Below are 26,804 nucleotides of genomic sequence, written 5' to 3'. Positions count from 1 at the left end.
AGCGTTCACAGAAGAAAGAAACTCTGGCTTATGAAACATCACAATATATTGTGTATAAACTGCTAGCGAAATGTTGCCTCATTATTTACTTTAATACATCAAGAGGCTTCAGTGATGGCATTTATCAAGTCCAACCAGTATGTGGAATTATTACCCAAGCAAGTGACTGTGTTTGGATTAATCGTAGGAGTTGTAAATGCCAGTAAAGCACAATGAAGTGTATTTAGATTTGGAAAGGAAAAATTTATCTCTATAAAGAGAAAAATATATATAAATCGTGCTGCACATAAAACAGCAGTGGGGCCCTTTCTTCATGTTAAAGGCAACAGTTCCCCCTAATATTCTGAAACAACATTTGTTGTGTGTGCTCTTTTGATGCATATGCATGGCTCATTGGCGCTAACACTTATGGTGAGTGCATTGAGGGAGAATCTGCTCATGATTCTATGACAACTTTATTTGGGAAAGATGGGCAAAATAAAATGCATGCCATGCATTCAATCCTATCCTTTTTGTGATTCACAAAAATCACCGAAAATCCTGACAGATCCCCATTTGGAAAACTACTGTTTTTTTCGGAGCCATAACATCCACATTTGTAGAGCTGGCTGTTGATCTCTACTAGCCACAGTTAGCTTAAGGCATGTTTTTGTTGGTTCAAGTACCTTATTCTAGTTCTTATCTATTACATAGGCTGCTTCAACTATTTTAAACTGAATTTACAAAATAATTATTCTAGGAGAGAGTAACACCACCGGAAACAGTTTGCTCTGATACTTCAAGATCACTGAACAATGTGTTTTGTGAACTATTATTCAGAAAATTATTTCCAAAAACTTCACTAATGACAAAGGTGAATATATGTCTCTCTTCTTTCATAGATGTTGGGTGAGCTAAGGGAAGTGGGCAAATCAAAAGTGTATTCCAACCAGTAACATTCTTCATACAACTGGACAAAAAAATAACCTGGGTTGGATGTGGTCTTGGATGAGACATACGTTACAAGCTGCTCCTAAACCAAGGGTGGGCAAACTATGGCCCGCAAGCCGGATCTGGCCCCCCAGGATTGCTATCTGTGGCGCCGTGGGCCCGGCGCTGCTCTCAGAAGTGGCCCCCAGGTATGGGGGCAGAGGGGTCCATGTGCATTGCCCTTGCCTGCAGGCACCATCCCCCGCAGCTCCCATTGGCCGGGAATGGGGAACCACGGCCAATGGGAGCTTTGGGGGAGGTACCTGAAGACATGGCAAGGGCAGCGCACGCAGAGCCGTCCGCTCCCCCTCCCCCAAGGGCCACAGAGCTTCCTGGAGCGGCGCAGGGCCGGGGACAGGGCAGGCAGGGAGCCCCCTCCTGCACTCTGCACCCCAATCCCCTTTCTTTAGCCCCCTCATACGCCCTGCACCCCTCCTCTGCCACAATCCCAACCCCCTGCCCCGGCCCTGCATACAATTTCCCCACCCAGATGTGGCCCTTGGCCCAAAATGTTTGCCCTCCACTGTCCTAAACTATATCATTTTGCACAAAATTTCTTCAGGTGGTGATACTCCCTCCCAGATCCCCTTTACAGGATCTGGGAGGGAGGGGTCAGTGTGCTCAGGCATTTCCCTAGTGACACCCTTAGTACAAGAGGGTGTAAAACTAGATGTAACAGAGAAAATGTAATTGTAGGTTATGTGTCATATGAAATCAAATAGACTGAGAACTTCCCAGGGAAGTGGTTGAAGCCCTATCAATTAAGAAACTTCCAACAAGATTGAAGAAAGCACTAGAAAAAAATATAGGATATGGAAAAATCCTGCACTGTAAAGGGACGGACTAGATGAATTACCCGAAATAGGTCTTTTCCATATCTAACTTCTATAATGGAATTCCTGTGAATAGCTTTCCATGAAGTGATGTTTAATTGTAATCACAAGAGGTTAATAACAATAATAGTACTCAGCACTTACGTAGAGCTTTACATCTTCAAAGTGCTGTCCAAACACTAACCAATTAATGCTCACAACACCCCTGTGAGGTATGCACTGCAGGGATTATAATGTCAGGCATTTACGGTAGAAATGAGGGTTGCAGAATATTGCATGCATGTCACACGCCTGCATTTCCAGTGCATTCTTTCATATAAAACTTAGAATACTAAAAAGTGCCCATTCACAAGCATCCTGTCAATTATTTAAAATTAATTATAAATTTCAGTCAGTTCACTTGTTCTTTCAAGCAGCAGCTCTAAATACAATTGGGAATACCCCAACACGTTGGTCAGTATGTCACTAACCTGCCCATAAAGGACAAGTGAAACAAATTGGTCCTGCAGCATACCTTGAAAAAATAAATACATGAGTAAATCTGGGCTACTTTGGAACAACCTCATGGCCTTTATGGAGAACACCCTTCCAGCGTCCCCCGGTATATTATATTGAGGGGGATCTAGCATCAGCGCATCTGCTGATCCCTACAGTGACCGTATATCATGAGGGAGGGGCAGGCTCCCAGGTAGACTAGTCCCAGGCTATTTAGGGCTTTACAGGTCAAAAACCAACACCTTAAAATCTAGCTAGAAGCTCTCATGAAATCAATGCAGGTTTTAGAGCAGTGGTTCCCAAACTTGTTCTGTCACTTGTGCAGGTAAAGCCCCTAGCGGGCCTGGCCGGTCTGTTTACCTGCCACGTCCACAGGTTCAGCCGATCGCGGCTCACAGTGGCCGCAGTTCGCTGCTACAGGCCAATGGGAGCTGCTGGAAGCGGCGCGGGCCGAGGGACGTACTGGCCAAAGCCTCCAGCAGCTCCCATTGGCCTGGAGCAGTGAACCACGGCCACTGGGAGCCGTGATCGGCCGAACCTGTGGACTCGGCAGGTACACAAACTGGGCCGGCCCGCCAGGGGCTTTCCCTGCATAAGCGGCAGAACAAATTTGGGAACCACTGTTTTAGAGCATAAGTGTCACGTGCTTTCTATAGGATGCCCAGCTTACCAAGCAGATAGCTGGCTTCTTCACTAGTTCCAGCTTCCAAACCAACTTAAGATGTAGCTCCCCACAGAGTGCATAGCAATAATCTAACCCTAAAGTAACAATGACATGGATGATAATAGCAAGAACTGCCTTTGAGAGCACCACTGCTACTTGATCTAAATGCAGCTGTTGTTCTAGCAGACCCTAAAGTTATCCACTCAGGTTACCAATGACAGCTAAATGCCCTCAGCTTGAGGCTCTGATGTAATTTCTGCCACCTCTTCCATTTGTTTCTCCTAACCTAGAAGCATCACTTCCATTTCAGCTGAATTTAGTCTCGGCCATCTCACTCGCATCCAGCCCCCAATCTCCACCGGACACTGGGCCAGTCTATCAACTGATTCTGCTGGATAAGTCAAGAGGAACATTAACCGAAGTGTCATCAGCATCCGCCCCAATGTCTTCTGTTAACCGCCCCAACTGTCTGATCAACAAGAAAGGCAATAAAATAGATCTCTGTAGTATGCAACATAACAGTGGTCTTGGAGCTGATGAATACCATCTTATGGGGCCCTTGAACTAGAAAAGAACAAAGTTACTTCAAGGCAGCCCCATCCATTCCTGCCATACAGTGGTATCAAGGGAAGCCGAGAGAACTAATATCAACAGCTGATCATTGTCTATCACTGGGAGATTACTGACCAATGCAACCAAGGCAATCTCTATCCCAAACCAAGTGTGTACCCAAATCAACAAGGGTCAGGTAGAACTGAGGCAATTAGATGCTGTGGAAGGTGTCTCACCACAAACTTATCAATAACCTTACACAGAAAAGGAAGATGCAGTACTGGTTGTTAGCTAACTAGATTGTCAATGGCAAGAGATGATATTTAGAGCAATGGAAGCATGCAGGTCTCTTTCAAAGCTGGCAACATCCTGCCCTCCCTAACAGAGGCACTGGATTTTCAGCAATATACCCAATACTTCCCAACCAATCTTCACCAGGCAGGAAGGACATGGGTCTAATGCATAGGTTGAGGCATAAAGTTCCCCCCACATCTTCAGCTTCAGTGAGTGACGCTAGTCAAAATTGAAAAAGAGAAGACATTGCAGATGTCCCTTTAAGATCATGTCTACTACTCTAAATGATGTGTATAGTTCACTTGAATCTGTTTTTTTTCCTAGCAAAATATCTAGAAGTTTCCTTACAATGGGAGAGGCTTGAGTCTGCTGTTGAACTGAGGCATCTTGGATTACTCAAGTTATCCACCACTTTAAAACAAATCCACTGATGGAGATCCTGTGAATCTATTCTTTACCTCCTGTTCAGCCAAGGATTTCTGGAAAGCCCTAATTTGTAGTGTAAAACAGTTTAGGTTGCAAGCTACAGCTAAAAAGCAGGTGGGTGCCATGCCTTTTCATGTCACTAAAACCAATGTCGCATTGTACATTATGGATATATGAGTTCTGTTCATGGATGTTTCCCATCACAGAGTGTGAGCAATGACAAGAGAATTACTCTACTAACTTTTGCTCACCTAATAAAATTGCAATTTGAAAAGATTACGCCAAATGAATTTTCATACATATATTGTCCAGTTTGTTCATGCTGTTTATCTTCTGACATCTCACCTTCATACATCTATTTCCTCTAACATAGCAGGAAATTTATGGTATAAGGATTGCTCACCTGTTGCCTGGGTTATATCATTTCCATCTTTGATGTAGAAAGTTGGGGGAAACTGATTCAAGTCTAAACTCCTCAACCTGAACTTTAAGGCACCTTTCATTCTTCTCCTTGATGCCCTCAGCCTTACTGTTCATTTGTGTCTTTCCCCACTCTTGTCTTGATGCCTTCTTCCTTGTTGCTCCTTGTGCCTGGATAGCCGTTCTCTCTCTATTCCACTCCCGCTTTAAACAACTCATATCTGCTCTAAAGCATGCAAAATGTTAAGCCACCTACAGAAAGCTGCCTCGTCCTCATTATTAAAAATACTGTTACATCACTCAAAGATGGAACCATCCTCTGGGTCAACCTGAGCATTTCATGATTGGATTTTGTACATCTGCTTAGAGTGTAAGCTCCTTGGGGCCCATCTTCTGTTTGTTTTTGCAGGGCCAGACATTCTACTGGCACTTAAATAAAACATACACAATATTTTTTTAAAAAAAATTTCACTTGGTTCAGTTTAAAAGCCCTTTCACAAGTATGAACAAATGTATCTGTCACCAGCTGGTAAATATTTTTACAGAACTAAGGCCTTGGCTACACTTACCCGCTAGTTCGACGGCTGGAAATCGAACTTCTGGGTTCGACTTATCGCGTCTAGTCTGGACGCGATAAGTCGAACCCGGAAGTGCTCGCCGTCGACTGCGGTACTCCAGCTCGGCGAGAGGAGTACCGCGGAGTCGACGGGGGAGCCTGCCTGCCGAGTGTGGACCAAGGTAAGTTCGAACTAAGGTACTTCGACTTCAGCTACGTTATTCACGTAGCTGAAGTTGCGTACCTTAGTTCGAATTAGGGGGGTAGTGTAGACCACGCCTAAGATATTGCAGAGTACATCCCCAATTTATAGGATCTCTTTTGCATGCTAATATTTGCACTGGGGCTTTTTCATTAACTGATGGTGACAGGGTATATGCCAGAAATTTAAAGACATTTATCTGAGCAAGGGATTACAGTTGTCCACCCTCATTGCAGGGACTGTAGGTAGCAGCTGCCAAGGAGAAATGGGAATGGGCTTAATGGAATCTGAATCCTCCTGGAAGGGGAAAGCTGCATTAGAATGGACAGAGTTGGGGAATCATTACTCTGGGAAATGAAATGGAAAGGGAGAAGACCCTCCCCTTAGTTAAGGCATCAATGGAAGACTCTGGTTGCAGGAGCCTTAACAATGAAAGAAACTGACAGAAGGATGCCATTTTCCTTATTATTGTTATTTTCATAGATTCATAGATTCTAGGACTGGAAGGGACCTCAAGAGGTCATCGAGTCCAGTCCCCTGCCCGCATGGCAGGACCAAATACTGTCTAGACCATCCCTGATAGACATTTATCTAACCTACTCTTAAATATCTCCAGAGATGGAGATTCCACAACCTCCCTATGCAATTTATTCCAGTGTTTAACCACCCTGACAGTTAGGAACTTTTTCCTAATGTCCAACCTGGACCTCCCTTGCTGCAGTTTAAGCCCATTGCTTCTTGTTCTATCTTTAGAGGCTAAGGTGAACAAGTTTCCTCCCTCCTCCTTATGACACCCTTTTAGATACCTGAAAACTGCTATCATGTCCCCTCTCAGGCTTCTCTTTTCCAAACTCAACAAACCCAATTCTTTCAGCCTTCCTTCATAGGTCATGTTCTCAAGACCTTTAATCATTCTTGTTGCTCTTCTCTGGACCCTCTCCAATTTCTCCACATCTTTCTTGAAATGCGGTGCCCAGAACTGGACAAAATACTCCAGCTGAGGCCTAACCAGAGCAGAGTAGAGCGGAAGAATGACTTCTCGTGTCTTGCTCACAACACACCTGTTAATACATCCCAGAATCATGTTTGCTTTTTTTGCAACAGCATCACACTGTTGACTCATATTTAGCTTGTGGTCCACTATAACCCCTAGATCCCTTTCTGCCGTACTCCTTCCTAGACAGTCTCTTCCCATTCTGTATGTGTGAAACTGATTTTTTCTTCCTAAGTGGAGCACTTTGCATTTGTCTTTGTTAAACTTCATCCTGTTTAACTCAGACCATTTCTCCAATTTGTCCAGATCATTTTGAATTATGACCCTGTCCTCCAAAGCAGTTGCAATCCCTCCCAGTTTGGTATCATCTGCAAACTTAATAAGCGTACTTTCTATGCCAATATCTAAGTCGTTCATGAAGATATTGAACAGAGCCGGTCCCAAAACAGATCCCTGTGGAACCCCACTCGTTATGCCTTTCCAGCAGGATTGGGAACCATTAAGAACACTCTCTGAGTATGGTTACCCAGCCAGCTATGCACCCACCTTATAGTAGTCCCATCTAAATTGTATTTGCCTAGTTTATGGATACAAATATCATGTGAGACCGTATCAAATGCCTTACTAAAGTCTAGGTATACCACATCCACAGCTTCTCCCTTATCCACAAGACTCGTTATCCTATTGAAGAAAGCTATCAGATTGGTTTGACATGATTTGTTCTTTACAAATCCATGCTGGCTGTTCCCTATCACCTTACCGCTTCCAAGTGTTTGCAGACGATTTCCTTAATTACTTGCTCCATTATCTTCCCTGGCACAGAAGTTAAACTAACTGGTCTGTAGTTTCCTGGGTTGTTTTTATTTCCCTTTTTAGAGATGGGCACTATATTTGCCCTTTTCCAGTCTTCTGTTAAGCACTGACTGTGCAAAGACACACATCAAGGTAGTCCCAGCCCCAGAGAACTTAGAAACCTGGGAGACTTCATAGAAAGACAAGCTGCATTGGACGACCTAAAGAAAGGAGTCACTTTAGATAGATTTGAGTGGGGGAAGGAATCTTATCTTTTTTTTATTCCTTTTTTGTAAGCCTGGAGGAAGAATTGAGTCTTTAGAAGGTTTAAGAATGAAGATGGGGTGAAGAGATGGTTCAACGGGAACAGAAGGTTATTCCAAGAACTAAAGGTAGCACAGAGAAGAATATGAAAGGGGTGTCAAGGCTATCACCATCAGATAGAGGGAAGGAGGGAATGTGATAAGAGAAAAGATCCAAGTTGTAGGCCAAGGTCCTTTTTGTTTAAACCCTGCCTGTGAAAGCTATTGTTTTGTACTGAACTCAACAACAAAGGGACTAGATTCAGGCTGCAGCAGCTTCTCACTGGACACAGATTAAAATCAGATACTTCAGCAATGGGTACATCATAAAGTAAAATAGTCAATTCCCAGCACAATGAATAGCAAGTTGACCACATGCGCACAAACATCTCCTTAATGGATCTACAGCCGAGCCTTCCAGTGTCTGTTTATCATATGCTCACATATAGAACTTTAAAAAAAAAATCCAGTTTTAGGTAGATAGCATTTAGAGAACTTGTGTTTTATGACAAACCTCATCACTTTTTAGGGCAGGAGTCGGCAACCTGCGGCAAGCGGGCTGATTTTTAGTGGCACGCTGCTGCCAGCTGGGGCCTTGGCCGCCAGCCCCGCTCAGCCCAATGCCAGCCTGGATTACGGAACCCCAGGCCAGCAGCGGGATGAGCCGCTCAGCCCGCTGCCAGTCTGGGGTCCAGGCTGCCAGCCCCTTGCCAGCCGGAGTCCCAGCCGCCAGACCACTCAGCGCACTACCGGCCTGGATGGATGGAACCCGGGCCAGCAGCGGGCTGAGCGGGGGCCGGCAGCCGGCACCCTGGCTGGCGGACGGAACCCCAGACCAGCAGCGGGCTAAGCGACTCAGCCCGCTGCCGGTCAGGGGTTCCGTCTGCCGCCCGCACTGCCGGTCTGGCATGCGAAACCTTAAATTAATGAACACTTGGCACACCACTTCCCAAAGGTGGCCGACCCCTGTTTTAGGGTCTATCAATATAAATGCAAGGGAGCAGGCAAAACTGGAGAGTTCCACTGTTTGAAACATGGAAGAATACATCCCAATCACACGTGATGTGGCAGGCTAATACTAAACCCTCACCCTAATGTTATTATTCACTCTTCCAGAGAGATGCAGTGCAGATCAAGCCCTATGTTTGAAGTCTCCGTAGGAGTTTAAATTTTCTCCTGCAATTTAAAAAGTACTACATTCCGACGGCTTTCAGAAACAGATTTGTCTACTAAATTTACTATTAATGGTTAACAATTTTATTCAAGCTGGGTTTGTTTTTTTGAAAGCAGCTACAGAACTTTATACAAGGTTGTTGTTTTTCTCATGTCATCAGCTACCACAGCCTCAGAGTCACAAGTTATCGTCCTTCATAACAAGATCATCATGTTCTTTAGTATAATCACTGGCTGATGTACTTCCTGTGTCCCGTGTTCACTTTGAGTGACAGTGACAGAGAACTCCATTCTTAACCATGTCTTAAGGGCTCTGTATATCTTAGATATTCTAATTCCCACTTTTTCAGCCTCTCAAAATCCCTACTCTCTAACCTCCAGAAGGTCAGAATGCTACAGTCAGAACAGTCTCTCATTCCAGGAAGTGGAAACATCTTGCACCCCTTTCCTCAGCTTCCAATTTAACCCAAAATCCAATTCAGACTTAACATTACATCCCACAATAATTACATACATGCAAGAGGAGCAGTAGGAAAATATTCATGCAATTCAGCAGCTGAAAACCAACACTCACAACTGGAGCCAGGATTCACAACTAGCAGCTCTCTGTGGACCACAATCAAGTTCTCTGCAGACCACCAGTAGTAGATGGATGACAGTTTGAGACCTTCTGCTCTATTTCATCTTAATGCCCCATTTTGCCTTTCTTCTTGTGTGACAAGCATAGAACCTAACTGTGCAAATCATTGTGGGTCACAATATGGAAAAACCTAACACCTAGTCAATTCAGCAGTCTAGTACACTTGACCAACTGAGTCTCTCTTTGCCGTCACGACCATGTATTCATTACCTATCATACACAAGGCCCCACTGTACTCAGAAATGGACGGTTTTATTAATTTAAATATGAAAACTGATAATACAACGAGCACATTTCCAGTGATGGATGGATAATTCCTTTTTTTTTTTAAATGAAAGTTAAAAATACTAGAGTAGAGTAAATAATTCTGCAGCAAGAAGTGGATTCCAAGGCAGGTTCCGCAGATGTGAAACCGCAAAATATAGAATCACAGAAATGCAGGGCTGAAAGGGACCTGAGAGGTCATCTAATCCAGCCCCTGCACTGACCAAGTATACCTAGACCATCCCTGCCAAGCTTTTGTCTAACTTCTTCTTTAAAACCTCCTAACAGAGGAATTGCACAACCTCCCTTGGAAGCCTAGTCCAGTGCTTAACTACCCTTACTGTTGGAAAATTTTTCCTAATATATAACCTAAATCTACCTTGCTGCAAATTAAGCCCATTATGCTTTGTCCTACTTTCATCAGTGTGCATAGAAAACAATTGATCAAGTTTTTTTTATAATAGCCCTTAACATCCCCGAAGATTTATCGGATCCCCGTCCCCCACCCTGGTCTTGTTTAGTCTTTAGAAAACATGTCCATTAAAAAAATAAAAACAAAAACAAACAAACCAAAAAAAAACCCCAGTTTTCTTCATAGGTCGGGTTTTCTAAACTTATCATTTTTGAAGCTCTCCTCTGAACTTTCTCCAATTTCTCCATGTCTTTCCTAAAGTGTGGTGCCCAGAACTGGACACAGTAATCCAGCAGAGGCCTCACTGGTGCCGAGTAGAGCAGGACAAGTACCTCTGTTGTCTTTTTTTAATACACCCCAGAATATTAGCCCTTTTTTTTGCAACTGCATCACGTTTTTAACTCATAATCTACTATAACCCTAGATTATTTTTTTTAGCTGTTATTGCCTAGACACTTATTCCCCATTTTGTAGTTGTGTATTTGATTTTTCCTTCCTAAGTGTAGTGCTATGCCCTTGTCTTTATTGAATTTCATCTTGTTGATTTCAGACCAGTTCTCCAATTTGTCAAGGTCGTTTTGAAGCCTAATCCTGTCTAAAGTGCTAGCAACCCCTCCCAGCTTGGTGTCATCTGCAAATTTTATATGCATACTCTCCACTCTATTATCCAAGTTATTAATGAAGATATTGAATATGCAGGGGCCTGATTATGTGTACACATCTGTATGCTTTTATTCCCTATATTATGGGTGGTCTCTTTTATTTATTTATACACACACACAAAACAAAAATGTGCACCACAATCTGCTGTGATTGTCATCTGTACCCTTGGGGGGAAAATATGAAACAGGTTGAGAGCTAATATAATTATCAATCATATGGCAAATTACCATATTAGCAAATGTAAGTGTGTCTCTTTTAGTTTAGGAGCCCTAATGTTCTCCAGACTCAGGAAGTTAGTTTGAGTGACAGTTAGAGAAATAAATTGAATTAAGCCCTATTATTACTTCACCGTAAAATAATATATTAAAACACCACTTGTACTTTCCTAGTCATATTTTAATTACTTCTTTCTTTTGCTATGGTGCAAAATTCAAGCAGTTTCCTAGGATTCAAACCCTTTAGGGATTTTTGTGTGTCAGGCAAACCCACCAACTGAGATTGTTTTGATGCTGTGATGACTGCTACTAAAAATTTTAAAATAATGCTCAAGCTTTAATGGTTGGATGACATTTGTCTGGTACAAAACTAAATTCCATTCTGTCAAAGCTGCAGAAATGAGTGAAAAGCGCCTTTAAAGTGTCCCTTTACAATCCCTAGAGCAAATTAAGGCTGAGTGCACAGCTACTGTGCTGTATCTCTCTCAAAGGAATTACAATAGTAAGTGAAAGCGCCATTTACAACTTGCTTTGTGTATAATCAGCAGAAACAAAAGATATAACAACAACAAGTATAAAGGACTTTCTTCACCACACCCCCAAAGGAATTAAGAGAAAAAGAGCAGTGGGCATTCCTTTCTGTGTGGAAAGGGTTTTCAGGCAATACATATTCTGGGTCACAGAAGAAACATGGCAAATTCCCCCCTCCCATATTTTCTTTGTTTACCAAGTTCTTTTTGAGTGAACAGGAGTACTTGTGGCACCTTAGAGACTAACAAATTTATTAGAGCATAAGCTTTCGTGGACTACAGCCCACTTCTTCGGATGCAGGAATGGATTGAGGAAGAAAGACAGGACCAATACTCTTTTGACAATGCAATGAAACAATAGGCCAAGGCAAGTAAAGCAGAATGGAGATGGTAGGGGGGTCTGGTAAAAGAGAGAAAGGGGTGCCAATGATGTGGTGTTGCTAGTGGAAAATAGCTAACAGAGCTGGAAGAAAGAAGAAAAGAGAGAGAAAAGAGCAACCTAAATGTCATCTCCAGCTGTAGGCAGAGTAACTCCCAGAGAGAGACAGATTGTAACCAAAGGCTCCAAGAACAGTAAGGGGAGTGTCAGAGAAATCTCCAGCAAATGGAAGAAACAGGATGGTGTCACACCTGGAGGACTCGCTCATGGGTCCATTCCCCACTACCGCAGAAGCTGCCAAAAGTCAGGTTGCTGAGCTTGAACTGATGCTTCAGGAAGAAAAGTATTTTTTCCTCACTTGAGAGAGGGTGAAACATTTTTTGTTTTTCTTTTCTTAGAACATACTAGACCAAAGATAGAAGCACAACACAAATCAGCATCAGGACAGAAAGGTACCTTTTCAGAGACAAAGCGTGTGTGTGTGCTAGGAGGAGTTGGGAGTATGATGAGATCCAGAAAATGAACTCTCAGTACAGGAGGCAACACTTGCAACAGCTTTCTTTCACGTCTGGCATTTAGGATTAAAAGTCCAGAGAAGGCACCCACTTATCACATGCAGATGAAGGAACTCATATACAATTACCTACAGTGCTCGGGGGCTTTTGGCAGACATACATCTTACGTCAAAAGTGTAATTGCACTTGGCAAATCCACACGCTGTCTACCATGATAGATACATTTTGGATTCAGTATACAAAAATATTTTTCTTACTACATGGGGAACAGAAAATGGAAGCAGAAGAGGCATCCTAAAAGAAAGGGAATACTGAGCAGGAAAGAATATGTTTAGCACAAAAGTGATTCCTAATTCAGTATCTTAACAGACATCACTGGCGATAAATACATAGAAATATACAATTCTGACAGAGAAAAGCTAGGTACCACCTGTGGGAAGAGATTTCACCATATATAGGTTAGATGACGGCACCTCTTAGTTGGAATAGGATGTTCTTCCCACAATGAAAGGGAAGATATGTAAAAGATGAGACATCTTTATCAAAATTCCACTTTATCCAATACTAAAAGTGATGTCCATGAAGGCAGGGTTTTGGCTTTGCAATTTATGGCACTAGATGTTCCTACTAACTTCGTAGCATACATTTTTAAGGACAGGAATCCAGTGAGATAGCTGGGGATGATAGAATCCATGTTGTACTAACACAATGTTTTCAGAAGAGGTGGCATAAGAAAACAGAAGGAGGAAGGTTGGGTTTGTCAATTGCACGTATATTTGAACAGAAAAACAGGCACTCTTGGAAACAGACAAGCAACTGAGAATTCCAGTGGAATAGCCAGGTTGCATTGGTTAGACAAAGAGGGAGATGCAGCAGGAAAAAGCAATGTATCTTCCAGCTCCAGATACGCTGGCAGTGCACTTGGAAGTAATTTTAAAAAAATAAGAGATACCGATGTTAAGATTCACACTGAAATTTTTTTTGAATTCTTCAAGAATGTATTGAATGAGTTAACTTTGGTTTGCTCCAACTAGAATGGAGTGTGGAGGCATACAAGGAATATGATGTCAAGAGCATTAATTTTGTACAAACCCGTTTGATGCAATATGCAAAAATCATTTTCTGATCATTTTGTATTAATAAAGGTTTGATACCTCCATGCCAATAAAAGAATATAAGCGAGCTACTGGAGAAGCAATTGGGAAGGTTCTGAGAGCAATGTAATATATTTGCAAGAAGTTCTAATTTACTTGATATTTTTGTGTTTATAATCTATAAGAAATGGACCTATACCAAAATCCTGGATCCAAACAGCTGAACTTTAGGGTACTGGTGCCAACTTTGCATCTCCCTCCTCCGCTCACTTTAGGTCGAAGTCTGTGAAGGAAGAACATTCCATTGGTACTGCCTGGCTGCCCACCTAAATGTCATCTTCCAAAAAAAGGACTATTTTAATGTAAGAATTTTACTGATAATTAATGAAATATATAGGATCTGCTTTAACAGTGTATGGTGCAAGATGAATTGATGTGATTTTTTGTTGTAGGTGAGACATATATTTTGTAGCAAAAATAAGAGGAAAGTAGAGTGAACACAATTTGCTTCTGTAAAATAAAAACACAGCCAACACAAACCCTTGTCATTCAGTATATTTATTAAGTTGAAATCTCTTCCCCTCCTCACACAACAGTTTTCCAAAACTCCAAAAGACCACTTTTTACTGTCTGGTTTGCGAATATCTAATATCTAAGGGCTTTATCATGCCCTCGATCCAAGGTCAATGGCAGTACTAGAAGTGGACTGAAGATATGCAAACAGACTGTAAGATGGCAGAGAGACAATGTAAAACTTTCCAACAACCACACTCAACTTCTTCTACCTTTTGGAATGATAAGGAGCAAAATTCAAATTAGATATTGGATTATATATTTTTTTCCTTCTCTCTCTTTCTGTCCTCCTTACCCCCTTATTTTAAAGACTAAATAGGAAACATGGACGCTTGTGAATCAAAATGGAAGTTTAAAAAAGAAGTGCAGAATTGAGGTTATTTTCATTGAGAAAAAGCTGAATTAGTTGAAATTTTGTTAACACTACATATTTATTGGATTAATCAATTAAGTCCACTACCCAGTGTCTGGCAGTGGTCAATAACTGATGGTTCACTGGAAAGCCAAAAAAAAAAGGATCCACTCACACTGTACTTAGTAAATTAAGAAATGCTGGACATTTAGAAAGAAGAAGAAGAACATAATCCTGTGGTGATCAACATATGTCTTGAAGCACTCATTTTAGCATGAGTCACTGTCAATGTCATTGGTCAAAATTATCCTACTCTCTGAAAAAATATATCCTGCTGCCATGTTGATACAGAATTTTTGCTGTGAAAATACTTCATTTTATACGCAAGACCAATCAGGAAGAAGCAAGAGACAGATTTCTTTTGCTGGTATTTATATGACTCTCCTTTAGTTTCCCATAATGGAAAGACTGGGTTGTTTATTTGTTTTCTAGAGAAAGTTTACTTGCCAAGCAGTTTTGTATGTGTTTGTTGTAAACAGATTCTTATAGCTCTGTTAATAAAGCTAGAGGGAGAGAGAGAGGAAACGGCATCTGGATGTAGTATCGGTACTTTTGTCCAGTGCTGTGCCAAGGGAGTTGGTCCCTTATCAGTGAGAGGTTGAAACGCACTGCAAGGCGTTGCATGCCCTCAATTTCAGTTGTTGAAAGAATACAGCACCTTGAGAGATTGGACCTTTCGCTCCTTACTTTAAAATCATTAGACTCAAGAGGCATGTGGACAAAGAAAGAGTCTTTGCTGAAAATGTATTGATTAAAGCACAGCTTTGCTGCTGGATTACAAATGAAAGATTTTTTTTAAAAATGCCCCAAACTCAGATAAGACACAGCTAGTTGCCTATGTGGAAGTGGGATGTTTCTCTAGTCTCTACCCCCATTTTACTAAGGTTAGGAACTAGGTACAGGGAAAAGGTGGTTAACATTAGGTCCTCCTTAGCCATGTCTTAAGCCACTCATTTTTAAAAGTCCTTGCTTAAGATAAAGTTGTGCACTTATCTAAAGACATAAGGCAATGGCTAAAAACAAAACAAAAAAATTATTGCACTGAGCTACTCAGTTAAAAAGGAGTCTGTATTCTGAAGCAATTTGAAAACAACACCCATCACACTCTTAATACAACAACACATTAAAAAAGACCAAATCAAAACACAAACCAAGTTGTATTTCACATGTTTCAATATGGAAATACTGGGAAGTAGAGCTGGCGACAATACACAGTATGATCCTGTAGCCTTTTGACAGGCAAAACTCCAGTTGACTTCAGTGCGAATTTTGCCTTCATAAAGGCTGCTACATCAGGCTTCAAAACAGATCACATATTTAATTGCATTTAACTTTCCTTTTTAAAAAAAGGAAAGAGCAAAAAGCACTCAGTAAATTGCGGTAAGGACTCGGCATGGCATGTGCACTTAAACAGTCTTAAAACTTTAATAAAGCCCCAATCTCAATCTCATTTGGCCACTCATTTCTGGCATGCACAGGATCAGACTTTCAGTTCTCATACAAGCATGACATAGAAACTGCTAGAAACATAAACAGGTAAGAGCGCACTGAAAACATCAGTGCACAATCTTTTCTCACTCAGATTTTAAAACATTTTCTACTGCATGTGCACATGTATTTGTCTCCTTCTCACTTTTCAGTCTTTCCTAACTCAGTCTCTGATTCAGTGAGGTACTTAAACAAACATGTGCAGCATTACATTAAGCACGAGTAGTCCCCACGTGTTTAAGTACCTGGCAGGGTCTACAACTCCAAATAATTTTTTTCAATTTTGGTCATAGATATACTTGTTAATGAGGACTATTTGCATAAAGAGCTTCAAAGAGTTCTGCTCTTTTTAAATTATCTAGATGGGAAATAAAATATTATGCAACTTTTTTAAAACCTCAAAAAAAGTTGTGAGGATTTTGACTGAATCTTAAAAATCAAAACCTCAACTACCTTTGGCCAAACTTTAAGTATGGAAAAGCTTAGGCTAGCTGGTGATTTTTTTTTTAGTAAGCTATGGGTGTGTGAAAGCAAGGGAGATGATCACTGAAATTGTTTTTCAGCCTTAACTATAGCATTGGCTACTAAGTGAGTGCTATAACATATAATCATTTCACTTACAGCCTTATGTGAAGAACTATATGATTGCTAATATTCAGCCCTCTACCTTCAAGATTTTTTCCTTGTGATTAACCTTCCTTGATGTGGTATGCAAGGCTCAAACTTGATGCTGATGTAAATGAATCCTGAAATTATACCTCACTCTATCAAAAAGGTAAAATGTTAAGATGAACTTTGGAACTTTTTCCACAGTTGCATGTGAAGGACCTATCTAGCGATTGTAGATTTACAGAGAAAAGGAAAGATAAATGGATCAGAAAACATCACAAATACAGGCTTGTCTAGGTTAGAAAAGTGGTACCAGTGTAAATAAATCAATTTAAAACTCACTCCTGATGTAGACATGTTAAACCAGTTTAAACCATGTTTATACAGGTTTACATTAATTTAATGAATTAAGATAATAGATTAAGCTAATCCAGTTTAAGCACAATTTAGAGTTTAAATGTGTCTGTATTAGAGGTTTGTACCAGCATAACTAAATCGGCATGGACACACCGATGCACAATTTTGTTTGTAGACTAGCCCTTAGGTTGGCATTTTCAAAGGAGGCTGATAAGAAATACAATTTCTCCAATTATGGCTATTTTATTGTAAGTCTTGTAATATTTTGTTCTTTTTCTTAAAGCCCCAGCTTCTGGAAGCATTTCATTAGGTGAAAATCTCAGCTTTCATTTAAACAGGTAAGTTACCAGCCCTCATGTGTGTGAAGAAAGGCTTGGAAGCATGAAATGAGTGAGCCCTAAAGGCCCAGAAACCATATCCAAATTTCTTTTTAAAAGCTCATGATTTTAAGCTGATCTCAGGATTTTGAGGGGGACTGACTCGTAATTTTTGAACACTTGGAATCCTTTGAAAATCCCAGGCATTGTGCAGGACACATTATTAGTCTATCAACACAGCAACAAAAACCTTGGACTTGATTATCCATTGCTTTCACACTTTCTATAGTCATTTATACGTGCGAAAGACGAGTGTGAAGAAGTGTAAAATGCTACCACTTGCGTGAGTAGAGAATTCAGAGTTAGTTGCATTTTCACACCAGTTTGCACAGGTATAAATGACTACTCAAGGGGCAAGGAGAGCAGAAAATCAGACCTCTTGTTTCTAAAAAAGTTTTTAGTTACTTTTAAAAATGTAATTATTTGAAGTCTATGGAAGAACTGCTCCTCAACTAGTGGGAAATGGGATAGTTGCTATCAAATCACCTCTTCTCCAAAAGGAATATGAAATCTGTTTTCAGGACACTTCAGTACATTTTTTGCAATATTCATTAAAGAGTCACAATTTACAAGAAGTCCATTTGGAAAAAGTTTTTTTTTTTTAAATAGTCACTAAATGAAAGGAAACCTTGTGTGAACATATAACTTGTCACTTTCCTTTGGAAATCATAATTTAAAATTTCTCATTTTCAAATCATCATAAGTAAACTCCCATCAATTCGTACTCAAAATGGTTTAAAGCAGAAAAAATATAACTCAAAATGGGTAACCTTCAGAATCTATGGAAGATTTTAATGACGAGTTCTGAAATCTGAAGGGCTCAATAGGTAAATAAATCATGATTTTGCTATAGAGCTGATTGTTTGTTGAAACGATGACTCTCCATAAACCTTGACAATATAAGTATTTTTTTAAAAAACAACAAAAACACCCTCTATCATCATCATCACAAACAGGGCACTAACCAGTTTAAAGTTATGTTTATCTGACAAAAATCATCCCTTTTATAGAAACAAAATAAATAAATCATGGAGCCAAACCTATGTGAATCATTCCTAACTTTTTTTTTAAATCAAAAATTATATGAGATATGAAGACCTACTAGTGGCTTACTTTTTTTTTTTTTAATGTTACATTCCTTAATAATATTTACATGCATTCCTGATACATACTTTGATAACTGAGAAATAATTTTCCTGTAACATGCTTTATAATACAAGGTAAAATATAAAAAGTATTTCAATGCACTGTGAATGTGTATTATACAAAGGTTTAAGCACAGAATACAATACGTATTGTAAATCTATATAAAATTACACACACGCGTGTATGCATGTTTCATATCTGCACATTAAATATTTACACATATATACATATTCAACAAGGGGGAATTCCCTTTATCTTTGAGATTCTCCTCAACTCATATTTATAAATTTAATGTATTTATTTATCTATTTATTTTTTAACAAGGTCGGTAGAATTTCTCCAACTTTCCCTCACTTTGACCTCAAAACTTGCAAGGTGCTGAGTACCCTTAACTCATACGAGTTGACTGTGTACAGCACCCTGCAGGATCAAGCCCATTCAATCTTGTGTGTATATATCTGAGTTTATACCACACCATTGAGAAATCAAATACATCAAGACATTGTGGGCCAGATGGAGCAACGCCAATTGGCCCCAGCTGAGAAACTGGACGAATATCGTTACTATAATACTGCTAATAATATGAGCATTTTAGACTAGCGCCAACTTTTATTCATGCACCTTTCATGTGTCACAAATATTTTATGAAATGGTTTACAATATGCTGCATTTTAATTTGTTAAGAGCGATCAGAGAGTATGATCATTTCTTATTCACAAAACTAAAAAATGTATTACACTTCCCAGTCATACATTGTCTGTATATATTAAACATTAATATATGTGTGTGTGTACACACCCACATGTGGATGCACATGGTGACAGATATTTATATAGAGAAACATACATACATAAAAACAACATCAGCCTTCACTTACACCAGTATAACTCCTTTGACTTCAATGAAGTTGCAAGAGTGCAATCAAATGAAGAACGTGATTCACTGGGGGGGGGGGGAAGGGGGAGGGCGGAAGAGGGGTTGTGCATGCCCTTGCACACACCAGCATTATGGCCACAACTTTTTCACTTTTGGGTGCCTAACGTTAAGCACCTAAATAAAAATGCCCTGATTTTCAGAGATGCACCCACAAGTCTCATTTAAGTCCCAGATACATATATCCACAGATTATTTTCACATTAAGCCACATAAACATCAACATACAAATAAACATAATGTAAGCCTGTAGCAAACATCTAAACTCATGAAATTTCAGTAATATATATAACTTTTTGTAAAAAAAAAAAAAAAAAAAAAAAAAAAATCACATGTCAATAAGTAAAAAAACCAAACAAATCACACATCCTATGAAAATTCAAAGGAACTGAGAAATATGAGCATGACTTCATAATAACGTCTCTTTACAAGGGTTATATCCCCATAGCTATCCCAAACCCTGCACTATTTCTGTATTCAATAGCCCTGTTTAAAATGTTGCTAGAAATCATTACAACTAATGTAAATTAGATGGATCTATTATCCCCGATTTAAAAAAAAAATCCCAGAAATCCACAGCATTTAGTTATTTCTTTACTTTGTTCTTTTGTATTCTAAAATTAAATCCTTCTGACTCATGTAAACCATTATTACAAAGAAATGTTTAAAAAATGTAAAAAGGAATGAGGGAGTAGTAATGGTAACATACAGTACCATGAGCTGCTTTGGCCTCCCAGTCAGTGTTGTATAGTTAACAGATCACTCCTGGCCTTCAGCAGACAGAAAGGGGGGTCGGGGAAACAGTTCTAGGAGCAGAGGAGGGAGAAGGGAGGGGGAGAGGAGGGAAGAGGAGATCTGGCAGTTTACACAAGAAGGCAACTCAGCTCCTTTCTGGCGCATTTCTTCCCCCTGTCTCCCAACCTCTTTGCGTGTGTCTTGTCATATTTTCTTCAGCTGTTAATTGTCTGGACTGAGAGATTTTAAAAAGCCACAGTTTAGGAAAAGCGAAACCCTTCTAAGCGGCTATCACAGCAAGTCAGCTTCATACTGCTGGGTAAAATTTTCCAAGGGAAGTGTTCTTCTGATAGTTCCTGAGTCTCTAAGTCACCCTCCCTCCCCCTTTCCCCACCACACACACTCCCCTTGAGGCCTGAATGCACTTGTGGCAATAAAACATTCATGCGACTTGGAATTTTAACACAATGCCATTTCCCTAGTTTAACCTGAAAGGAATGCACTAGTCACAACAGACTACATCATCCTGCCATTAAGCCCTGCCAAGGAACCGCTTTTTTGGCTGTGCTGGGCCAGCTCTGACGGGAAAGGAGTACACAGACCCACACACAGAGCAGAGGGGCCACCTCTGCTTCCTCAACCTTATCCAGCAACACCCTGCTCTTAACCATGACCCCTGACCCGCTTCTGCATTGTGACAGGCTTGTGATGCATGTGTCACTTCAGAACTTCTGCAGAGTCACAACACTGAGCAGGGAACTCCAGCATTTCACTAATCTGCTCCGCTGTTTCAACAGGCACTTGGTCAATTGCCAGAGGGTGTGGGGGTTTGTGCTTTTTTTTTTTTTAATATATATTATGATTGTTACTATTGAAAGTTGTGTGTTTAAAACTAAAGATACTTCCCCTGCCTCCCCCCCTTGTATTAATTTTTTTAAGGGTAAATTTTTCATTTGCCAGTGGTAACCAGGTTACAAGATTACTGATAAAACAGTTTGCTTAGAGGACTAGTTACCAAAGCTGCCAGCCCTTTGGCAATCTCGTGGCATTTTATTTATTCTATAATAAAACAGAAGTATTTCCTTTACAATTATCGGGAAAGTCGATGGGAAAGGGAAGGTGCTAAGAGTCTTGTTTGCCCTCTGTTGCCCTACTGTAGTGTGACAGTATTATTCCAATGTAAATAGGAAGCACAGTACCATAGCACCAGGACACAAGTATTATTTACCTGTTATTTTGATTTCCGAAGCTATAAACATGAATTGTCAACTCCTGGATTTTCTTCCCCTCTCATCTGAATGACAGACAGCACAGCCAATCTCTGGGCAGAGATTTTTGGAGCTTTTTGCTTTAATTCCACCCACTTCTTCACTGCCCAGTTTCATTCTTCCATGGCTGTATTATCCTTTCTTTACTTTAAGCTGTTCATAAGACACTAAACAGACAGCTAAGGAAACATTCTCAAAACACTGGAAAATACACCCATAAATATTTTGAACCTATACTAGAAAAAGGGAACTGATATCCATTGTCCTCTCTGCTCTGAGCCTCAGGGATCTGTATACCCAGCATTCTGGAGTAAGTGGGAGTGAGCCTCCTAGCCCAAATGGTTATATAGACAGAACTTTGACGTTCCAGCTTGGGCCGTGAAGCCCAACCTCCACTAGGCTCCAAACACCCAATCTGCAACTTCCAACGCTGTCTATACAGCTATTTTTAGAGCACTATTGTGAGCCTCGCTAGCCCAATTCTGTCAGCCCTGGCTGCGAGGCTCACTCCTGCTCAGTCCAAAATGCTATGTAGACATACCCCAAGTGGCTTGTTACAGACCAGTGTCTACAGAAATCAAATTAGGAGCTAAACACATTCTCTGTTCTGCAGAAGTAGACACTATTTCTAAGTCATGGCGCCTGATTTGCACTCCTTTATAACCGAACATATTATTATTTATACACAACCATGTGTGTGCAAATGCTTTACAGAAGGACACCAGGGGATGTGTCCATTGCCCAAGGAGCTTACAATCTGAATTAAATTTTAATACAAGTGGAAGGAGGAGGAAAAAGTTAGCCCGTCAAAACATTAGGAGATATGCTTATTGTTACGTAAGAAAGGAACAAAATGCCTAATTTATTAAAATTTGGGACCACAGTCGGGCTCAGATAGTTAATTACCCAGAAAGCAGGGGAAGAAATTCAGCTAGAAAGCACTGCACAAAGATGCAATGTACAAAGACACAGTGGGTGAAGATGATGTGCAGGAATGACCAAGTTTGTTGACAAGGACTAAATTATGTAAACAGAATTGTTTTTCCTAGTAGCTTGCTCTTAAGTACGCAACAGGATTCACTTGTCCATTATGAACTTGAGCAAATGTATGTGTGGGATGATTTACTCCAGGTCCCTCAGCCTGAGACCTCAGCTTGTCTGAGCAGTATGTATTTTTAGGAAATTCTAACCTGGTTCTGATACTCCATTTCCTAGAGCAACATGGAACTTAAGAATGTAGGAACTGCCATAATGGATCTGACCGTAGCCAGGACCAGATACTTCAGAGAAAGGTGTAAGAAACCCAGTACTGGATCAATTATGGAATAACCTGCCCATAGGGGAAGGTTCTTCAGAAACCCCAATCTGTTACAGGTTGGCTTATGCCCTGAAGCATTAGGGTCTGAAGTGACCATATGTCCTGTTTGAATCAGGACAGTCACAGTTTTTCATAGGACATCCCAATATCCCAGGAACTTCTTTCAGATTACCTGCAATATTCTGGCTTTTCATTTCAGTTGACACTATGGTTATATTTGAGGGAATTTTTTTTCAAAAAAAATTTGTTCAAGATTTATTGGTAGACAGAGTAGAATTTGCTTTGTGTTTATCAAGAATAAAAAGTCCTGTAGTGTAAGTATTCAGAGTGATGAATGGTGTTTGGAGTGAAGAGAAAAATCAAATGAGCGTAGACACTATTAAAGCTGTTCTGTTACTAGAAGCAAACTTCAGTGATCCTTGTTCAGTATTTCTTGATAGAATCATACAAAGTTTCATAGATTCCAGGGCCAAAAGGGACAATTGTGATCATCTAGTCAAGCGTTTCTCAAATGCGGCCACCAGGGGCTTTTCTTGCGGCCACAGCCTCCTGGGCCGTGATTGGAAGGGAGGGCAGACAAAGTAGCAGCCTCTCCCCTTCCGTGGTGCTCCTGGATGCACCGCCTTGTTGTTTGTTGCTGGGACCACCAGCAGAGGCCCTGCACCCCTCTGGAGACACCTGGGGCACAGTGCTGGAGGAGCAGGCACCTGGTGAGTTCCCCACTTTCCCATGAGCAGTGGGGCTCAGACTTTGTGCTTCAGCCCCAGGCTCCATCCCTGGGCCCCATCCTTTGGCCGCAGGGCTTTGGGCTCTGGCCACGGGCTTCAGGCTCCAGCCCCCCGCTGCCTTCCCCACCTCCTGCACCCCCCACACCCTATCGCCCCAGGCCCTGGCTGCCTCCCCCCAACCCTCCATCCAAGGCTTAATTCGTCCCCAGGCTTGCCAAGGCTGAATAAGTCTGCTGTGAAAAGTGATACTTGTATGTTTGTTAATATCACTTTTCACAACAGACTTGCTAGCTAGCAATAAATAAATTACAATGATTTGGATGTGTCTATGTGCATATTTATTTGGTTTTCCTAAAGCTAATTAAGTATTTCAGGAAAAAGTTTGAGCGTGGCCACCAGCAAGAGCTGGTGGCCACACTGAGGCCACCAAAAAAATTTGTCCTGAGAACCCCTGCAGGCCATAGAACCTTCCCCCCACAAAAAATCCCTTTTGAATTAGAAAATGTTTACAAAAATCCAATTTTGATTTAAAAATTGCCAGTGATGGAGAATCCATCAACACCCTTGGGAAATTGTTCTAATGGTTAATTAATCTCATTATAATAAATAAATTTTACTCCTCTAGCCAGGTGTCCAGTGAAATCAGACCCCAGGACCACTGGTACTGGAAGCAAGAGCAATATCCCTTGGTCATCAAACCACTTAACAGATCACTATGATACTGAAAGTTATCTTCCATTCTGAAAAATCTGTCTCTATTACTACATAATCAGAGGTTGGCCATAGTGACACATCACACACACCTTTTTTTTTTTTTTACGTGCACTTTTATTTTTCACATAACTATTTTGCTAGCCTCCTCGTCTGCCACTAAAGAAACACGTGTAAATAAGAGCGTCCAATTTACCTGCTACTGCCCCATCACTGTCATTTTTCATGAAAATTTGAGAAGCTGCAGCTAGACCAAATGGTAGGGCTCAGAGTAGGAAATCAGGGGCTCCTGGAGCAAAGTACACTGACAAGATCCAACAACAGCGGTTCAGATTACGTGTTGTAGTTTCACTGATACCCTGTAGTCTTCAGTGTTAGTGAACACACTTATCAACCAACTTCGATGATGCCAATCGGAAAAAACTTGTCAGAATGAATTTTTTATCTTAAGTCTAGGATTGGTCTATCTCCCCTTGATCCTGAAGCAGCATGAGCAGATGCCAAGACGCCACTAAGGGTACATCGACAGTGCAAAAAAACCCTACAGCAGCGGTCTACAGAGCCGAGCTCCAGCCCGAGCGGGAACTCTATGCTGCTATTTTTAGTGCTGTAGCATGAACCCTGTGAGTCGGAGTCTGTAGACACTAGCTCTGAGACTTGTTGTTGTGGGTGTTCTCTTTTTGCAGCACTGACAGCCCTAAAAGGACAGGACAGGATTTAATACCTGACAGATACAAAGGGAGACACAATAAACACAGAGTTAAAATTACTCTGAAGCAGGAAGGAGAGAGGAGGAGAAATGATTCCCCTCTGTTGTTCACCCAAAGACCCTTTTCTATCAGTGGATCCAGTTCCATTTCTCTCCCCAAAAACAGATGTCTGCCCAGGTTAGAATTCACCTCTCTCCAGAGAAACTCCAAAGGGATCTACTGTCAGGATACTTCCCTAGTGAAACTAGGTATCCTGCCCCACCCCATTTTCTTTTTATTGTAGAGACAATGTACTTGAATATGTCCCTGAGGGCCTGGTTCAAAGCTGCGCCAAATAATCTGCCCATCCATCATTAGGAATCCACCTATCAGAACTCTGAGTGCACACAGAGAATGCTCAGATAGATTAAAAAAAAAAAGGTTGATTGTCTCTCTTTGTAAGAAACGTGGGGGCACTAATTGAAATTTGGAGGGGGGGCAGAAGCAACAAGAGGGGAGGGGGAAGCACTGATTTCAAGAGGAAGAATGAACTCTTTTGAACCTGACACCACTGAAGGATCAACATTAGGGTGGCTCTCTCTCTTTGGGCAATGTATATAACTGGAATTCACTGTTGGAAGCCATATATTTTTAGCACTGGGATTATCCAATGTGGAAGTTCTATAAGGGAATTAACATCACGGTGGCTCATCTGTCGCCTCCTCTTGAACAATATGGATCCCTTCAAGCTTTGGAGCCAATTCAGAGGCTGGTGCCAGAGGAAACAGCTGCGTAGCCTTGAAGAGGTGGCAAGTGAGGGAATTCAAGTTTTCTATTTAAGTTTCCTGGATCCTCCTTCAGGTTCCTGCATCTCTGGAGGAGAATCTGAGATGACTGTCATCCCCTGAGAGTTCAGGAGGCAAGGTTATACTGTCTTTTGGATACTGAGTTAGATATCAAGATAGTATAATCCTCCTCCCTCAGGCAATCTGGAATGGCCTTAATATTAGGCTGCCAGGAACTGGATCTTGTGGGATACAGTATCACTATCTATCCCATATGACTGAAAACAGAGTCACTGCTATGCAGGTGTTGAGAGTTACTGGAAATGCTAGTACCTTCATTCAAAAGCATTGCCGTCAGGAAGAAGCCTGCCTTTCCTTTGCTCTATGCCTTAACAAACGCTGCCAAGTCTGCGTCAAAGAAATTAGGACCAAAGATAATAAAGAGGCCACTATCTTTGGTGCAACTTTGCTAATATACCTCTACCCTGATATAACGCGACCCAATATAACACAAATTTGGATATAATGCAGTAAAGCAGTGTTCGCGGGGGGGGGGGGGGGGAGGCGGAGAGGCTGAGCACTCTGGTGGATCAAAGCAAGTTCGATATAACGCGGTAAGATTTTTTAGTTCCTGAGGACAGCGTTATATCAGGGTAGAGGTGTATTTACAGTGCTGCTCCCTTTCTATTGACCATCTTTTGCCACTCAAACACATGGGGACATGTAGTGTGTGCAGGAAAGGATCCTACGTAAATCGAGGACTCCAGCATCTGGCGTCTGGTAGCGTACAGCCCATTCTTTGTTCTCATTCCCAGGTATGCACTCCGGTAAGAAATGGAAAATTCTGCTTCCAAGCTCTCTCAGTTCTTGTAGGACAACAAACTAGTTCAACATTGTTTTAAAAAGTGGGGCCCTGCATTTGGGTCACTACCTGGCCTTTTTGAGGATTCTTTCTATAAGAAATAGAAGAGTTGCTTGCTGCTGTGTGATTTCTTCATGACGCTGGGAGAAAAAATAAATGATTAAGTGAGTAGAGGTGATGCAAAGGGTACAGAAATCTCTGCTCAAGGAACAGCAATATGGCGTAACACTCATGGTTGTCTTCTTACTGAGTAACCATGAGTTACAAATTGGTGTCTACAAATCCTTGCTTGTGTTGAGAACTTACTATGTCAAGCTGTCTGTAATGGGCTATCTTGATTATCATTACAAAAGTTTTTTCTCTTAATTAATTAGCCTCAGAGTTGGTAGGGCAACTCCCACCTTTTCATGTTCTCTGTACGTGTATATA

At 41.0% G+C, this 26,804-nt stretch overlaps 1 protein-coding gene across 13 annotated transcripts in view; it reads right to left on the bottom strand.

The window, feature by feature from the left end:
- BNC2 (basonuclin zinc finger protein 2) overlaps positions 1–26,804 on the bottom strand; it is a 445,041-nt gene that overhangs the window by 248,814 nt on the left and 169,423 nt on the right. The window contains exon 1 of one of the 13 annotated variants that reach the window (XM_005295150.4): positions 19,989–20,359. The exons of 11 other annotated variants lie outside the window; for them this stretch is intronic. Coding sequence is in view for 1 of the 2 variants with exons in the window: in XM_005295143.5 (XP_005295200.1) it covers positions 19,994–19,996 (3 nt within the window). In the remaining variant the exon portion in view is untranslated. Of the gene's footprint in view, positions 1–19,988; positions 20,360–26,804 lie in introns of those variants that run through there. One more of the 13 variants, XM_005295143.5, reaches the window with a different exon arrangement.

This window comes from Chrysemys picta, chromosome 6 (assembly GCF_011386835.1).
Source record: "Chrysemys picta bellii isolate R12L10 chromosome 6, ASM1138683v2, whole genome shotgun sequence".
In the NCBI taxonomy this organism is placed as follows: domain Eukaryota; kingdom Metazoa; phylum Chordata; order Testudines; family Emydidae; genus Chrysemys; species Chrysemys picta.
The sequence above is the reverse complement of the archived record's forward strand: the minus strand, read 5'-3'. Positions and strand labels throughout refer to the sequence as shown.